Source organism: Uloborus diversus, chromosome 4, assembly GCF_026930045.1.
Source record: "Uloborus diversus isolate 005 chromosome 4, Udiv.v.3.1, whole genome shotgun sequence".
Lineage (NCBI taxonomy): Eukaryota > Metazoa > Arthropoda > Arachnida > Araneae > Uloboridae > Uloborus > Uloborus diversus.
Window position 1 is genome coordinate 192010926 of NC_072734.1, and position 16781 is coordinate 192027706.

At 35.5% G+C, this 16781-nt stretch overlaps 1 protein-coding gene across 3 annotated transcripts in view; it reads left to right on the plus strand.

Moving 5' to 3' along the window:
• Window positions 1-16781, plus strand: part of LOC129220468 (pro-neuregulin-2, membrane-bound isoform-like) — a 125294-nt gene that overhangs the window by 87952 nt on the left and 20561 nt on the right. For all 3 annotated transcript variants that reach the window (XR_008580471.1, XM_054854888.1, XM_054854887.1), the window contains exons 2-4: window positions 5476-5638; window positions 11684-11841; window positions 15404-15503. Coding sequence is in view for 2 of the 3 variants with exons in the window: in XM_054854888.1 (XP_054710863.1) it covers window positions 5476-5638; window positions 11684-11841; window positions 15404-15503 (421 nt within the window). In the remaining variant the exon portion in view is untranslated. The remainder of the gene's footprint in view (window positions 1-5475; window positions 5639-11683; window positions 11842-15403; window positions 15504-16781) is intronic.

A 16781-nucleotide genomic window follows, 5' to 3' on the forward strand; every position in this document is an offset into this window, starting at 1 on the left:
TAACTAAATTAACACACAAACGAATTCCAGAGAGGAACAAAGATACATTTTTAGTGCCAGTCGCTTAAAGTTTAAGGCGTGCTTATAGTTTTTTTTTTTAGTATGGAGCATTTTTATGAAAAAAATAAGGTAAAGTTTTGTGATGGTAACTTCTTACTTTTACTGAAATATCTATATTTACACTAAAAAGAATGAAATAAAAAAATTTTGAAAAAAAAAAAAAAAATAGAACCAACTTCAAAATTGATCTAAAAAGTGAAAAATAATTTTATTCTTTAAACCCCATCGATAATACTTTTAAACATAATTTTTGAAGTTGGCGCAAAAACGATAGATAAGATCATTCACAGCCATAACTCAACTACAACTATAAATTTAACCAGGCCTAGTTTCTTCACTACCACATACATCATTGATGACAGCATATTTGAGTAAAAATGTTTCTTTCCTAACTTTGGATGATTTTCTGAAAAAAATATGAACGAAGCATGGTTACACTGGATTTTACTATTTGTTTTTTCGCCAACTTCAAAAATTATGTTTAAAAGTATTATCGATGGTGTTTAAAGAATAAAATTATTTAGAGCAATTTTGAAGTCGGTTTTATTTTTTTCAAATTTTTTTTATTTACATTAATTAATCAGGTACATCGTAAAAATCATGTCAATATGTAGCGTGTTGTATCGAAACCATGTTTCGTGTTGTATCGAAACCGTGCTCCGTGTCATATCGAAATCGTGTTATACGAGACTTAGAAATAATGTAAATCAAGGGATGTGTACCGTGTTGTATCGAAACCAAGTTCCATAAAACAAAGTAAAACCTTATAAGAGTTATAATCAAACATTAAAAGAATGTATTAAAGAAAATGAAATTCCATCTTTTTTATAAACCTTCGTGCTGCATCAAAACAGGGAAACATTCAACAGGAGGGACGCCTGTATCTGGAAAAGTGTTCTTTCTTTAACTGTCCTGATTTTGGGTCAACCAGGCACCTGGATCAAAACCATAGAGTAAAGAAATTTACACAGTGAAGCCCCTTCTATGGTAAAAAGGAGATGAAATTGAAGCCGGACTTACAGGATACAGCGGTGCAAATATGGGCGGGGCTATGATAACAATCAAATTAAGTAGCTGGCGGATTGGTTTACATTTTAATTCATGTTTGTTGCAATTTCAAAAACGTGGTTCATAAACTTGTAACAATATCTACGTTTAAATTAACTACCAATCATAGAGTAAAGAAATTACACAGAGAGGCCTCGCTATACTAGAAATTGAAGCCGGAAGTTGCACCGCTGTATCCCAAGATCCTTAGCTTCTTGCGAAATATCTTGAGATTCATTTTGATGACAAAACATTCTATTGCTGAAACTCAATTGGTACTTTATTTAAACTTAGATACTGTTGCAAGTTTATGAGGCACGTTTTTGAAGTTGCATTACAACATGAATTAAAATGTAAACCAATCACCCAGCTAATTAATTTGGTTGGTATCATTAACCCACCCATAATTGCACTGCTGTATCCCATAATTTCAGCTTCAATTTAATCTCCTTTTTACCACAGACGGGGCTTCTCTATGTAAATTTCTTTACTCTATGCTACCAATTGAGTTTCAATAATTCGCAACTCCAATAAACTATAGGGGGCACTGCAGCCACTGCCTAATGGCGGATGAAAAAGGTAAAACAAATACACGCCGTAACTTATAACCTGTTTTGACGCTTAGTGAATGACAGTCATTTTTCATCATGTTTTGGGAAGCTTTCTTTTCTATTCTTCTGAAATTACACTATACCGTAAACTGTCTGAAGCCTGTAATTTACCCCAGAGAAAATACGTGGAATGGAATGTTTTACCTTTTTCTTTAGTATTGTTAATCACCGCAAGGTAGCGTAGCGTATTCGAGCTCTGGAGTTGCGAATAGAATATTTTGTAATTAAAATGTATCTCAAGATATTTAGCAAGAAGCTAAGGATCTTGGGAAACAGCGGTGAAACTTCCGGCTTCAATTTCTTAGTATTGCGGAGCCTCTCTATTCTCTATGTAATTTCTTTACTCTATGATCAAAACGGATGTAGGAAAAGAAATCAATTGTTCTACCATTGCGTCGGTGTTTTAGATCCCGCCAAGTGGGTGTCGCCAGGGCTTTCCCCGATTTGACCATGAACTTGAGGCGTTCTGGCATCTATTTGTTAGCTCTGGCACTTGGCTTGTTGAAAACCGTTTGGCATTTACACGGAAACATGGAAGCGGAAAAGTGGCGCCCACTTTTGCGCAGCGGGTTGAAAGACAAAATGATCTTCGTTTTAGCAGTAAATGGAAGAGTTATGGCGGTGTTCCTGTTTCCACGGCTTCCGAGTTTGAACATGAAATATGGAAGTTCCAAACACATTCTATCATCAGACGCGAAAAAAAAAAAAAAATCTTTATTTTGATTCTGTTTTCAGTGCAAAAATCACGGAAAACCTTTTAGTGGTTTTTAATTAACATCTTCGTTAATTAATGTCATCCAAAGATGCAACTCAGCTAAGAATACTCTCTAACAACTCTCCTTTCGATTTTTTTTTTTTTTTTTGAGCAAACACGATTGCTTAATTTTCCCACTTGACTGTTTTTGGCGTACTATCATTTTATTTTTCCACCGCCACCCTCCGCACCATCACCGTCGACCGGCTCCTCACGATGCTGCTCCTCTAGCGAAAGCCGTCTCCAGGTTGCATCCATGTCCTACACACACGCGCATACATACACAACTACACACACACGCACGCACACACACATAAACACATACATACACATACACATACACACACGCATACATACAGACACCTACACATACACACACACAAAAACATACACACACATACACACAACTACCCACACATTCATGCCTGCACACAGACACAAACACATATGCCTACACACACAAACTCACGCGCCTACATACACACACTCGTGATTGCGAAAAACATAATTTGAATTCAAGATGTCAAAATTCAAATTAATTTTTTTTTTTTTTTTTTTTTTTTCAAAATCAGTTCATTCGTTTAGGCGCTAGAATGCCACAGATACACAGGCACGTAAAACTTATAACCCCCTTCCTTTGTGTGTCGGGGGTTAAAAATAAAGCTGAGTCAAGCCCGGCTCTTGGGATAGGTGACCTAGGCGGTTGCCTAGGAAGTCAGATTTTAGGGGCGGAAAATTTCGAAATTGAAACACGTTTTTTAAAAATATGAATATCTGTTTCAGCGTCATAAAATTCACTGTTTCAATGCTAAAAAAAAATTAAAAAAAAGAAAAATAATAATATAAAGTGTGCACCAGTGCTTGGATATGCAAAACATAGTTCGGATTTTAACAGGAAATTCAATTTAATTTTAGAGGCGGTATATTGGGTGACTTAAAAGTTTTTTAAAAATATTAATATTTGTTTCAGTGCTATAAGTTGCACTACCTTAATATTTAAAAAGATAATTTCAAATTTGTACCACTGCATGGATACGCAAAACCTAGTTCGGAATTTAACTAGAAACTCACTTGAATTTTAAGTACTTTACAATTATTTTTATATTATCATTATTATTCAATGAGAGGGGGGCGGCGCTTGTCAATATTGCCTAGGGCGGCAGAACTACTGGAGCCGGCCCTGAGCTGAGTTGTCCCAGAGAAAATGTTTCAACTGAAAATATTTTTGAGAAGTTAAAACAAAAGTTTAAAATTTGTTAATCTACACTGTTAAAAATCTTCTGATTAGAAATGAAAACATTTATCTTCTCATTTTTTCCAAGCAGTTTCGACTTAGAAATAAGTAATTGTCAAATTTAAATTCGAGCAAGCAGACCATCTCAAAAATAACGCATGCGCAGAAAGGAAAGCGGGAGTTGAATTTCTCAATGTTTCTCACTGCAGACTTCTCACTGCTGTGAAAAATATTTTTAGCTCTCAGTTTAAAGATTAACTGAGCGTATTTATGAAGTGTATCGGCTTCAGTTCGATTGCTGTCCGTCCAGACTGTTTAAGCTCCTAAAGGGAGCAAATTAGTCTAGAGCCCCTTGAAAAGGACAGGCTGACTTATCCGGCATTTTGTTTCCAATACAGAATTGGATCCAACTTCGTTTCTAGTACTTATAAATGCGTCATAATATTCGCTGGTTGCTCTGTCGTAAAATAATGGATGATAAGTTGAGTAAAATGTCACTAAAGGTGAATCTAGAATGATAACTTAGTTCACAAATTCAACAAAAATGTATCGGGAAATGTTTACTGTAATAAATCTCATTTTCACACCTTATTAGTTTTTTAATTTGTATTAATTAAATCTTCTTCATCTACAGAATAAAATAATCAAACATCAATCAGGCAACAACATCCAAAGCTTGGACTCCAGTTTTCTGTAATGAGGCTTTTGTACAAATATTATTTTTTTCGCCCGACGATTTTGGAACCAAAATGTCGGATAAGTCAGCTCCCCATATATAGGAGCCTTAAATTAATCTATGGACTACTACTTAGCTTTGCAAGAGTTACTGGCGAACAAAATACCACACTCACAAATGGTACAACATGTGCTTATTTTTGAGATATGAGTATTTTCAAGCCAATTCGAAATGTTCTTATTTTTGAAACAGAGTATTGCGGTATTTCAAAAATGAGAACATGGTGAAACGTTTTTGAAAAGAGGGTATCTTTCAAAAGCAAGGACTCTTGCTTTTCCATTCTTAGCCAAATTGTCTCGAAGCCTTTTTGAGTAAGTGATGTTCTCAAAAAAAAAAGCGATTTTGTCTCAATTTTAAGAAATCTGTTTTAACAATATAATCTAAGCTAGTGAAAGGTGGCTAGTTATTGTTTCTCCCAAAATAGGACACTTAACAATGGGGTGGTTTCCAAAATTTTAAAAATATTTTTTTCTGAAAGAGCATGCATAAAAACATAGGATCTGACCATTTTTATAATAATATTTTCTGACCACCATAAATAATTTGACTAAGTTTAATATTTAAAAAATTACATTAATCGGTGGGCTTTCGTTGTTTACGCTTCTGCCGATGACATCACAAATGATGAAAATGCCATTCATTGTTGCCATTCGCAGAGCGTAATATTTAATTAGCTTCTTTACTTTGTTTGTACTGGCAACGATATGGTTTGATATCAGCGTTGAGAGCAAGATTTAATTCGCTTCTTGATTATCATAATGTGGAATCGCGGCAGACAGATGCGCCAAAAGTACATCATTTGTGACGTCATAAAGACCATGCCTTGTTTAAAAAATCGGACATTTAAAAAAATGAATTAAGAAATAACTATTGGTAAAATCAAAATAGTTTCTGAGCCCATGTTATTATTTTTGCTCATTCTATCAATTTCAGTGACTAAAAGTAATACTTTTGACTTTTTGTGAGCAATTATGCAGCTTTGTTTTAGAATTTCAACTTCGTTCATGATAGCAAAATCCCGTTTTCATTTCAGCGAGGCCTGCCCGCGTAGCCGGCCTCAAGAAAGTGATAGCAGAGGAGGGGGCCCGTGCCCGACTCAGCTGCCACCTGGCGGGCAATCCCATTCCATGGGTGGAGTGGTACAAGGACGGCAAGAGGATCACCAGTAGAGGACGCACGCGAGTCAAGACCAAAAGGTGAGAATTCCTTTGCTGATGCAAAAACTCTTGAAGAATATATATAGACTACCAATTTTCAGATCGTTCATAGAGTAAATGACTAGCAATGGCCACTCAACTAGTAATGGGAAAATTTGTGTGGTATTGCCAACATCAAATTTGTCATTGATACACCGGGTACGCCATCAGTGAATTCTCAAAATAGCATCTTTCAAGAACACTCCCACCACTTTTTTTCCAAACGTCAGTTTTCATCGACAGTGTTATCAAAACCCTTATTTTCCCTTGCATTTAGCGATTGCAATACCGGAATATCGAGCACCGGTATTTCGAGCAATTTCGTAATACCGGTATTTGCTGAGGTAAAATATCGGTATTTTCGGTATTAGCTAAAAATAATAAATTGTTCAATTAAAGAATCTTTATTTTAACTTTAAAATATTTTTATGTATTTTAAATGTACATTTCTTTTTCATTGGTACAGAACCAAAATCAATCTATTGATGTAAAAATTTGGCTTCAAAGGCACGAACTAATAGAATATCGTGAAACAAAAGTGGCGGAAGGATTGCAAAATGATATTGTCATTACTATATGGTGAGATGAATCGCATTTTCGTGCACTTTTGTACATCATGTTATATATATTGTTAAATTCTGTAAATAGTAATTATTGTAGTAACGTAACCGGTAAATAGTTTCCCGTAATGAATATACAGCCCCTATACATTCGGCTGAAGTATATGGTCCCTTATTTTTTTCATTGATAAGATTTGTGAATGAAAAGAAATAAGAAAGTGTGGAACGGTGTAGCATTTTCTGGAATAGTTGAGAGATCTCTTTCGGTGTGTATAAAAAAATTTTGAAAAAAAAAAAAAAAAAAAGAACCGACTTCAAAATTGCTCTAAAAAGTGAAAAATAATTTTATTCTTTAAACACCATCGATAATGCTTTTAAACATAATTTTTGAAGTTGGCGCAAAAACAAAACGTAAAATCCAGTGTAACCATGCTTCGTTCATATTTTTTTCAGAAAAGCATCCAAAGTTACGAACAAAACATTTATATCGTTATTCAAATATGTTGTCATCAATGCATAATTTATATGATAGTGAAGAAACTGGGCCTGATTGAATTTATAGTTGTAGCTGAATTATGACTGTGAATGATTTTATCTATCGTTTTTGCGCCAACTTCAAAAATTATGTTTAAAAGCATTATCGATGGTGTTTAAAGAATAAAATTATTTTTCACTTTTTAGAGCAATTTTGAAGTCGGTTCTATTTTTTTTTTTTCAAAATTTTTTTATTTCATTATTTTTAGTGTAAATGTAGATATTTCAGTAAAAGTAAGAAGTTACCTAGTAAGAAGTTCGGCTCTATATCACTGTATTGCTTTAGAAAAGCCTTTATTCAAAATTATCATTACAATTACTATTAATGTTATATGGCACCAAACTTTTATAACAATGAGTTTCATATTGTCGCGTAGATGAAGATAGCGAAGACAATGTGAAAGCCTAATGAAGCGAATACTCGTTAGTCTCAACTCGAGATCTTTATTCAGAACCACGAATGAACGTTACATCTCCTTATATACAACTTGAGAAAGTGCTGGAACTTTCCAGACTTGGAAAGATACAGAAATTAATAGAACATTCGAGAAAATACGGGAAACAGTAGAAACGAAATTTTAGTAAAATTCACTTTGTCCTAGTCGGGATTTGAACCCGGGTCACTCGTGTGGGAGGCGAGAATTCTACCACTGAGCCACCGTTATCCACGGTTGACAAGTGCGAACTTCGCTACAATATCATTTAATAGGAAATTTGCATAAAATGTACTGTTTTTTGCCCATAACTTTTTTTCTAAAGAACAAATATGGTCAAACAAAGTAATGGGACCTAAGTTGAGCCATCCCCTATCCATTAAAAAAAGAATCATCAAAATCGGTTCACTAGGTGAGACGCTATGAGTGGACAAACAAAAAAAAAAAAAAAACATACATACGGTATGAACTGATAACCGCCTCCTTTTTGAAGTCGGTTAAAAAGCCGTTATGCATGATAAAATGTTTAGTTTCGATTGAGAATTTGTACTGAGAGTGTATTAGCTCTGTTTATTGCGAAGCATTTCGCTGTGTTGTTTTTCGTATTTGGAAGTAAATACGTGCGTAACCGTTGAGTTTACGGTGTTGTGTGATATTTGCCTCATTGCTGATGATTAATTTAGCAGTTGTTGACGCTCTTTCCTGTACATAGTGTAAATAAATTTCCTGTGTTTTTAATCAAGAACTGTGTCGTCCTTTCAAGAAAGTTGGAAGTCGCACCGGATCCGTTACAATATATATATATTTCATTTCCCTGATTACTTTCCTCTTTGTGAAAATTAATTTCGAGTGTAGTTTTGAATGCATTTGTCCTATGAATAATTTATTCCAACCATGAATGCCATGTAATGCTTTAAGATTTATTTTTTAATTATTTATTTCAACTGTACTAAATTTTGACAAAAACTTTTTCTTGTTTGCATAACAAATTGCAATTTGTAGTCACCAGTATTGGTTTGTTGTCTCGCTATTTGACTTTACATGGCAAAATAATATTTAGAAATTATATAGAGACCTGAATGTTTGCACAGACGTAAAGCATAATAAATTGAAACATATTTTCAGATATTTATATAATTATAATTGTAAAGAATTTTGGAAATCAAGCGAAAACGAATAAATCAATTTAGTCCCGTCTATCAAAAATTTCAAATCAAAGCGCTAATAAAAAGCAAACACAAACCTCCTCAGCTCAAAAAATAAAAATGATGATATTGGAAAAGTATCGACTATCGGAAAGAAATTACAACTAGCTATAAATATTTTTAAAAATAATAATGATATACACAATGCAAACACACACATAAATATATTCTCTGTTTTATTTATATAGATTTATTTTTGTTGTTGTCCCCCAGACGAACCTTTCCCTTTCGAAAGCAATTTGTCAGTTATCCAGCTTTTAGTTTCAATATTGTTCGAATTAGTAAGTTAAAATTTGATTGTACTGTCAGAAAAATAAGTGGCTTAATATTGTTGATTACTTTTTTTTTTTTTTTTTTTGCATAATTCAGCTAGCATGAGCATTGCTAGATTTTCGTATGCCATAACTCGTTCCCTTTAGTGTGCCGATATTATTTATTATGTGTGCTTTAGCGGTCTACCAAGCCGATGTGACCACAACTGCTCAAACCAGTGCAATCCAATTTCTTTCATTTTTTTAAATAAATTATTATTGAATGTTAAAGAAAATTTCAAAGCCATAAAAGTGCAACTTCTAAGTTCTAACATCGTAAGAACTAGTTCTTTCCATGAACTAGAGCTGCAACAGCACCCCTCAACATATCTCATAACTGCTCATTTACCCTAAGTGACAAATATTTAGATGGACTCGTTATATCAACTTTTAAAAAATGTGATCTTAGAAAACAAATTCGAAACAAGAGACTGTTTAGAACTAGAGCTAAGTGGTAGGATGAATCAAAAAAAAAAAAAAAAAAAAGATGTGACTTAAACATCTAATATTTCCTCAGAGACTAAAAAGGTTGACAGCCAAGAGCTTCAGATGACTCAAAGATCTTAAGTCAAGATTTTACGAGGCAAAAAAAAAGGGATTCAAGGCAAAAATATTCGCAAGCAAACGAACTCTTTAAAAAATGATTAAACATGAGTTGTACCTTTTCTCAAAAAAAAAAAAAAAAAAAACCGTAATGTTTACTCGATGATATTTCAACGGGTTACAATGTAGCCAGAAAAAATCCTCTGGTGTTGCCAGACGTCAAGCTTTCGGAAATATGTCATTAAACAGAGCGTGCACGAACCTGGAGAAGTAACAGTGCGGCGGACAAAAAAAAGAAGCAAACATTAAAAAACGTGTTGCCAAGTTTTTTTTGTTTTTTTTCTCTCCTCCCCTCGCCGGCTGTTCGGTCGACATTTAAAAGGAGATGTCATTGAAAGTCCGTAATCTTAGATCAAAATTCACAAGCAGTAGTGTAAGGCGTGCACGCGATGATTAATGTTGAAATGTGATGCATAACTTAAGGTCCCCCCCCCCTCTCAAAACGAGACGTTTTTGGGCAACTGCATGCGTTTTTTAAAAAGTCGCGCTTTTTTTTTTTATAGGGGCGCCCTAAACGCAAATTTTTGGGAGGGCGGAAATTCTCAAGTTGCCAAATGAAATTCCGAGTTTCGTCAAATAATGATAATTTTGACGGATTAAACCCCAAATTTTGCCGAATTATGGTAGTTTGCCGATTTGTCAGAGAAAATTAGTCGCATAAGAAAATTTTTTGGGACCTCCCATCAGGGCACCCCTGTTTTTTTTTTTTTTTATTATTAATTAACAGTGCGCCGTGCGCTTACAGAAACGAACATAAACGAGGAGTCATTTATCAAAAGGGAGCGTATCCACTTTTTAATAAAAAAAATTTTTTATGACATTTTTAAAACCATTCAGAGGACATTTATCAAATCACTTACGTTCAAGAAGTCCAAACGTAGAAAATCCTATTTTATTTAAGGGTAAAGTGTGGCTTTTGGATCAAAAGGGAACAAATTCATCCTCTGCAAGGTTCATTTTGAACAAAAAGTGACATATCCTGAAAGAATCGAATCTGCAGTACGAAGTCTTTTAGATCCAAAGGAACACATATCCAAAACCCTCATACTTTAATCCGCTACTTTTAGGTTCACGTACTTCGATAAGAGAATATGAGAAGTTGAAATATTAGAGTTTTGGTGAAATTGGAATTCTCAACAATCAAGTTTTCGTTCAAAAGGGGACATATCCAAAATTAAGATAGCAATATCTCCTTCCTTTTTTTTTTTGCACAAACTTTTCTTACTCTGGGCCATTTTTAAGGGTAAAGTGTGGTTTTTTGAATAAAAGGTAACAAATCCATCCTCTGCACGTTTTGTTTTGAACAGAAGCGGACCTGACAGAATCTGTAGTACGAAGACTTTTAAAGTCAAAGGAGCACATGACACATGTCCAAAATCCTCAAATTTTAATCCCCTACTTTTAGGTTCACGTACTTCGATGAGAGAATTTGAGAAGGTGAAATATTAAGGTTTCGGTGAAATATGAATTCTCAACGTTCAGGTTTTCGTTCGAAAGGACTCATATACAAAATTAAGATGGCGATAGCCCCTTGTTTTTTTTACACAAGCACTTCTTACTCTGGGTCATGATTTGTTGTGCTTTCGTGCTCAATTCTGTACCCAGAGAAGTTGATAAAACTATTTTGATCTTACCTCTTTTCTCACCACCTGAACATTTTTAGAAAAAGGATATGTTCCCTTTTGATAAATTAGTCCTCGAATGAAAGCTTTGAAAATAATTAATGTATTAGAATGTTTTTAACGCTCAGTTTTGCTTAGATATACTATCAAAGCAAAACTATGACAATATATCTCGGTAACGAGGGCAGATAATTTTATTGTCATTTTTTTTTTTTTTTTTTTGAGCAATCACGATTGCTTATTGCTTTCATTTGACTGTTTTGATGTCCTATGGTTTTATTTTCCCACCAGCACCCTCTGCAGCATCACCGTCGACCGGCCGCCTCATGATGCTGCTCCTATAGCGGAAGCCGTCTCCAGGTTGCATCCATGTCCTACACACACGCGCATACATACACAACTACACACACACACACACATACACCTACACACACAAACACATACACGCACGCATACATACAGACACTTACACACACATAAACACACACACATAACTACCCACACATTCATGCCTGCACACAGACACAAACACACATGCCTACACACACATACACATACCTCCTACACAAAAACACACATACCCCCCCCCCACACACACGCCTACATACACATACACACTCGTGATTGTGAAAAACATAATTTGAATTCAAGATGTCAAAATTCAAATTATTTTTTTTTTCTGAATGTGCTATTTTGATTGCTGCCGATTATTATTATTTTTTCATTATGACACAAATCGTGCACAAACAGATTGATCCATTTATCTTTCCCCACAGGAGGATTTCGCGGCTGGTGATCCGGCGCGTCCACCCTTCGGACCGGGGCGGTTACGAGTGCCGGGCCGGGAATGCCGTCCAAGAAGCCACCGCCTCCACCCGAGTCACGCTCCTGGTAACGAGGAAGAAGAAGCCCCTCCCCACCGCCTCGTCGACGCGTGAGTAGAACACAGTTCTCTTCTTCCGTTTCAAACCAGTGGTCGCAACCCCCCCCCCCTTCCCACTTTTTGTGGGAAATTTATTTTATTTTCCAATTAAAGAACCAAAACTAGTAATTACAAAAAAAAAAAGCAGAAATGTCAAAATTTTCAGAACATAATGGAGTTGTTTCCAAAATTTTAAAAGTATTTTTTTCTGAAAGAGCATGCTTGAAAACATAGGATCTGACCATTTTTTAAACAATTTGACTAAGTTTAATATATATATATATATATATATATATATATATATATATATATATATATATATATATTTATGTATTTATATTATATGTGTGCGCTTTCATTGTTTACGCTTCTGCCGATGATCTCACAAATGATGAAATGCCATTCACTGTTGCCTTTCACAGAGCAAAATATTTAATTCGCATCTTTATTCACGTGTATTGGCAACGATAGGGTTGATAGCAAGCATAGAGCTCAATTTCCATTCGCTTCTTGATTATCATAACGTGGAAACGTGGTAGAAAGGTGCGCAAAGTGCATCATTTGTGACGTCATAAAGACCACGCCTTGCTTAAAAAATCGGACATTTAAAAAAATTAATTAAAAAATAACTGTTGGGAAAAATAGAAGTATTGCCTGACTCCAAGGTTTTTTTTTTTTTTTGCTTATTCTATTATTCTATCACTTTCAATGACTAAAAGTAGTACTTTTGACTGAAAGAAACAACCCCATTGGGATATCGGTAATCTTGATCCTCTGACGTAGAAATTTGACACCATTGAGGATTTTTATTAGTCCAAGAGAGCCCATGAGTTCCAAACCTACGCCGTAGTATAAAGGTCCAACATTTTTCTGCGTAATTACATCACAGCAGGTAAGAAAGGTTCGATATTAGTTAAGCTGAGTTGCGCTGGCTTCGGCAGAAATTAGGTAGCAAATGTGCGTAAAATTGCTGCTAACAGCTAAACATCATAGATTCATTCCATGTCACGTGACCTAGTGGTCCCTATCCAGTCATCTCCGATTTGGGAGACGTTCTACAAAGGTGCAGAAATGCCTTTGAAACGAACCGATGCTAATTTTTAGCTTCCTAGACGCAAATCATGAGGATCGGGGATACCTCGAAAAGAAAAGAAGTGGGTTCCAAAATGGCCTCCAATGGGAAATCGTGCCAAACATGGCAATTCGTTTCACAAAAGTTTATCCGCCATTTTGGAGCCCCCTTTTTTTTCGATTCTAGATCCTCAGGATTGTGCTCTTGGATGCTGAAAATTTGTACAGGTGAGTTTCAAAGGCATGTCTGCACCAGGGGCGGATTCAGGGGAGGGTCAAAGGGTCAGCTGACCCCCCCTATGACAAGAATTTTACTATGATCATTTTTGAAGTTAATTCTTTTAGATTCGAAAAAATATTACGTGGAAACAATGTTAACCTTTTTTACATGATTCTGCAAAGTATTTTTTCCACAGCGCATCATAATTAAGAGGATTGACTGGGTTCGTTTTCTCTGCTATTGCTATTTTGAGTTTTTTGTTCATTTTCTAAAATATAATTATCTCTAATACGCATGACTAACCTGTCTGCCTGAACAAATGTGACTTTTGATGAAAATATGAGGGAAAATGTTCCACATGGTGCAGGTTGCGCCATTGGATTTTTTAGGAGAAAGGGGGGGGGGCAATTTGAAAGGGCTTTTGTCTCATTTGAGGAGGGGCGGGGGTGCTCCGTAGTATTATAAGGGGTGCTCCATAACCCTTGGAGGGATGGGTGCACCTGCTTAACTGATACTTTTTCACAATGGAAGTCCCATTGAAACTTGACCCCCCCCCCCCTTACAAAAATTTCTGGATCCGCCCCTGGTCTGCACCTCCATAAAATTTCGTTCAAATCGAAGATGGTCGGGTGGAGACGACGAGGTCACTTGACATGGTATGACTCCGTTTTTGACGCACCTTTGATACCTGTTTCCTGCCAAAGCCAGCGTGACTCAACTTAAATAATAGCGAATCTTTCTTATATGCAGTGATGTCCTTACGCAAAAAAATTTTTTAGGCCTTTACACTATGATGTAGGTCTGGCACTCATGGGCTCTTACTCTATATCCTTTGCATATGTAAACAAAGAGTAGGCCCTCCCATGAATCACAACCACTGGTTGTAAGTAGCGTGCAACACGCGTGGAAGAAGCAAACAAATTTATTTATTATGTAGATTCTCAGGATGTTGTTTTGCTGTTGCTTTAAGAAGCATTTTTGCACAATCGATTTTCTAAGATTTAAGAATTTCAGTTTAAAACGAAGTTCGAGAAAAACTTTATCTTTAGCTTCTGTGTTTAGAAATCCTTTTTTTTTAGTGATTGATCTTAAAAGTAAAGATTCAAAAAAAATGAAGAATCATCAAGAATGCACCCCCCCCCCCTGGTCTCCAGATCTTACACCTTATGCTTTCTGGCTGTGATGTTATCTAAAGTCGCGTGTGTATAGAAATCGGCCTACACTGTTAAAATGTTTCCGGAAAATTTACGGTAATTGTTACTGGCATCCATATGTTGCCAGTAACTATTATCGTAAAAATCAAATGTTACTGTAAAATTTTACGGTTTCCTCGGTAGGCCGCAGCAATCAATTGGAGCTGGGATCGCTTATTTTTCCGGTATAAATTACCGTAAAAATCAGCGATGCGTTAAGTCTGCCATTTTGCAGTAACAATTACCAGAAAATCTTCCTGAATTTTTAACAGTGTACTTCTTTGCCTCGGTTAAAAGAAGCAAAACCATAAGTCATTCATACCTTCTTAAATCCATTGTCTGACGGCTATAATTCTCAATGATTGAAAACACATATTAAATAACTGTGATATTGAAATACGTTAAATAAATAAAATGAGCTGAATTGCATGCTATTCTATTAGTGCCCGTGCCACTATTATTGACTTACCATTTGGCAAGTTTCAAGTGTAGGTTGCGTGTATATAAGATAAAAATCAACACATTAGAATCTTTGAATCTCAATCTTTTAATTTCAGTTACTAGCAGCTAAGCATTTCGACCCCACATTGTTTACAACCGTTTTCTTATCCTCCACTCCTCAGTTAATGTTACAGTTATTATTGAGGACAGTAAATACATAAAATAAATACAAATAATTATATCAGCACATTTATAAATTAGTAAAGTTGTTCTTGAAAACAATGTCGCGAAGAATGATTCTTATACAAAATATTCAAAATTATTAATATGATATTTAAAATATTGTAACGTAATTTTGCTGTTAAACAAACTTCACCAGCTTAGTACCGTGCCAAAGTAAACTCTCTGTGTGATGGTGCCATCTAGTGGTTGCAACACAACCATGCTCTGGTGCCACTTTTTGGTCAAAAACGTGACCGATACAAAATAATGTCTCACATTACGAACAAAAATGTCTCGACTTTCTGTGTAAACTGCATCGTTTTATTGCTAATAGTCCGAAAATTGGAAGGCTTCAAAAAGTTTGCTGACTTTTGGATCACCCTGTATGTATAATGCAGTGTTCTGATTTTGTGCTTTGTCCTTACAGAATCCAGTCCTTGGACAACGGAGCCCTGTTCTACCTCAGAGTTTTGCCTGAATGGCGGAACCTGCATCTTGTACAAGGATGTTATGGAATACGTCTGCCAGTGAGTTCACCCGCTCCTTCCTGAATATAGTGCAGTGGACGCCGGTTAATTGTTGAATCAAACGTTTTAATGAATCAGATTCTCAAAAACAGAATAAAATCCAGCTTGATTGAATCAAAACTGTTCAGAACAAACGTGATTCATATAAGCGGCGGCCACTGTAATAAAAACTCTGCAACGAACGAATCATGCAAATGACCGCCATTTTGATTAGTACAAAAAGTAAACCAAATCAAAATGAGATAACTGTCACAATGCCAAACCTTTGCCAAAAACTAAACCAGTGTAAACAGTTTTATATACTGCATTCATAATTGAGAGCAGGGCCGTATGCAAGGGGGTGGTTAATAGGGTTCAAATCCCCCTCCGAAATTTTTCATCCAAGGAAATGCGTTCCATTACATTTGACTCTCGTTTTACGCGGGTTTATTTTACACGGTTGCGATTATACGCGGTTTAAGATTTGGCACCTTTATTGTATTTTACTCGGATGCGGCAATGCAAGCAGGTAAAATTTTCCCCTTCTTTCAAAATCTAAAATCCTAAAGGTTGCAGATTACGCGTAATCAACTGCATTTTGGCGTGCTAATAACCGAACTTGGACCTCTGGAGACATTTTATGCGATTGATTCCAGAGCTCTTTCCAGAAGTAAAGTTATTAAACTCACACACTAAAGAACTCACTGGAAGAAGAGCTTTTATGAGTGACAAAAGAGGTCAAAACCAACGAGGATACCGATATCGGCGACACCCAACCAAAAACGTTCACATTGAAAATTTTGAGCCAGTCCTAGACCATAGAAATGATCTTTCTGATTTGTTAGTGAAGGGAGATTCTATCATGGAAATGTGACGCAAGTGATCATGGATGCGTTAATGCTCTGCAAAGAATGACAGAGAAAAATTCTTAATGACCGCCAAAAGACTATCATAGTCAGCTCCTCTTTATAAACAGAACACGAAATCAATTTATGTTTTCTTTATGCATGTTGTGCATAAAAGTCGATATAAGTACACATTAAACTTACTATACAATTAGTCATCACTAGAATGAAATATCTTGTTATCTATGGAACCAAACCCCTATTTTAACACTAGTATTAGGTCTCAATTTACGCGGCATTTCCGTGGGACGTAACCCCCGCGTAAAACGAGGGTCTACTGTATTTATTTATTTTTTGTGACAAAAATAATATTGTTGTTATTACTATTATTTTAATTTTTTTTGTGTAATAAATTTAGAGTATGACTGAAAAATTGTACAAATTCATTGTGTGT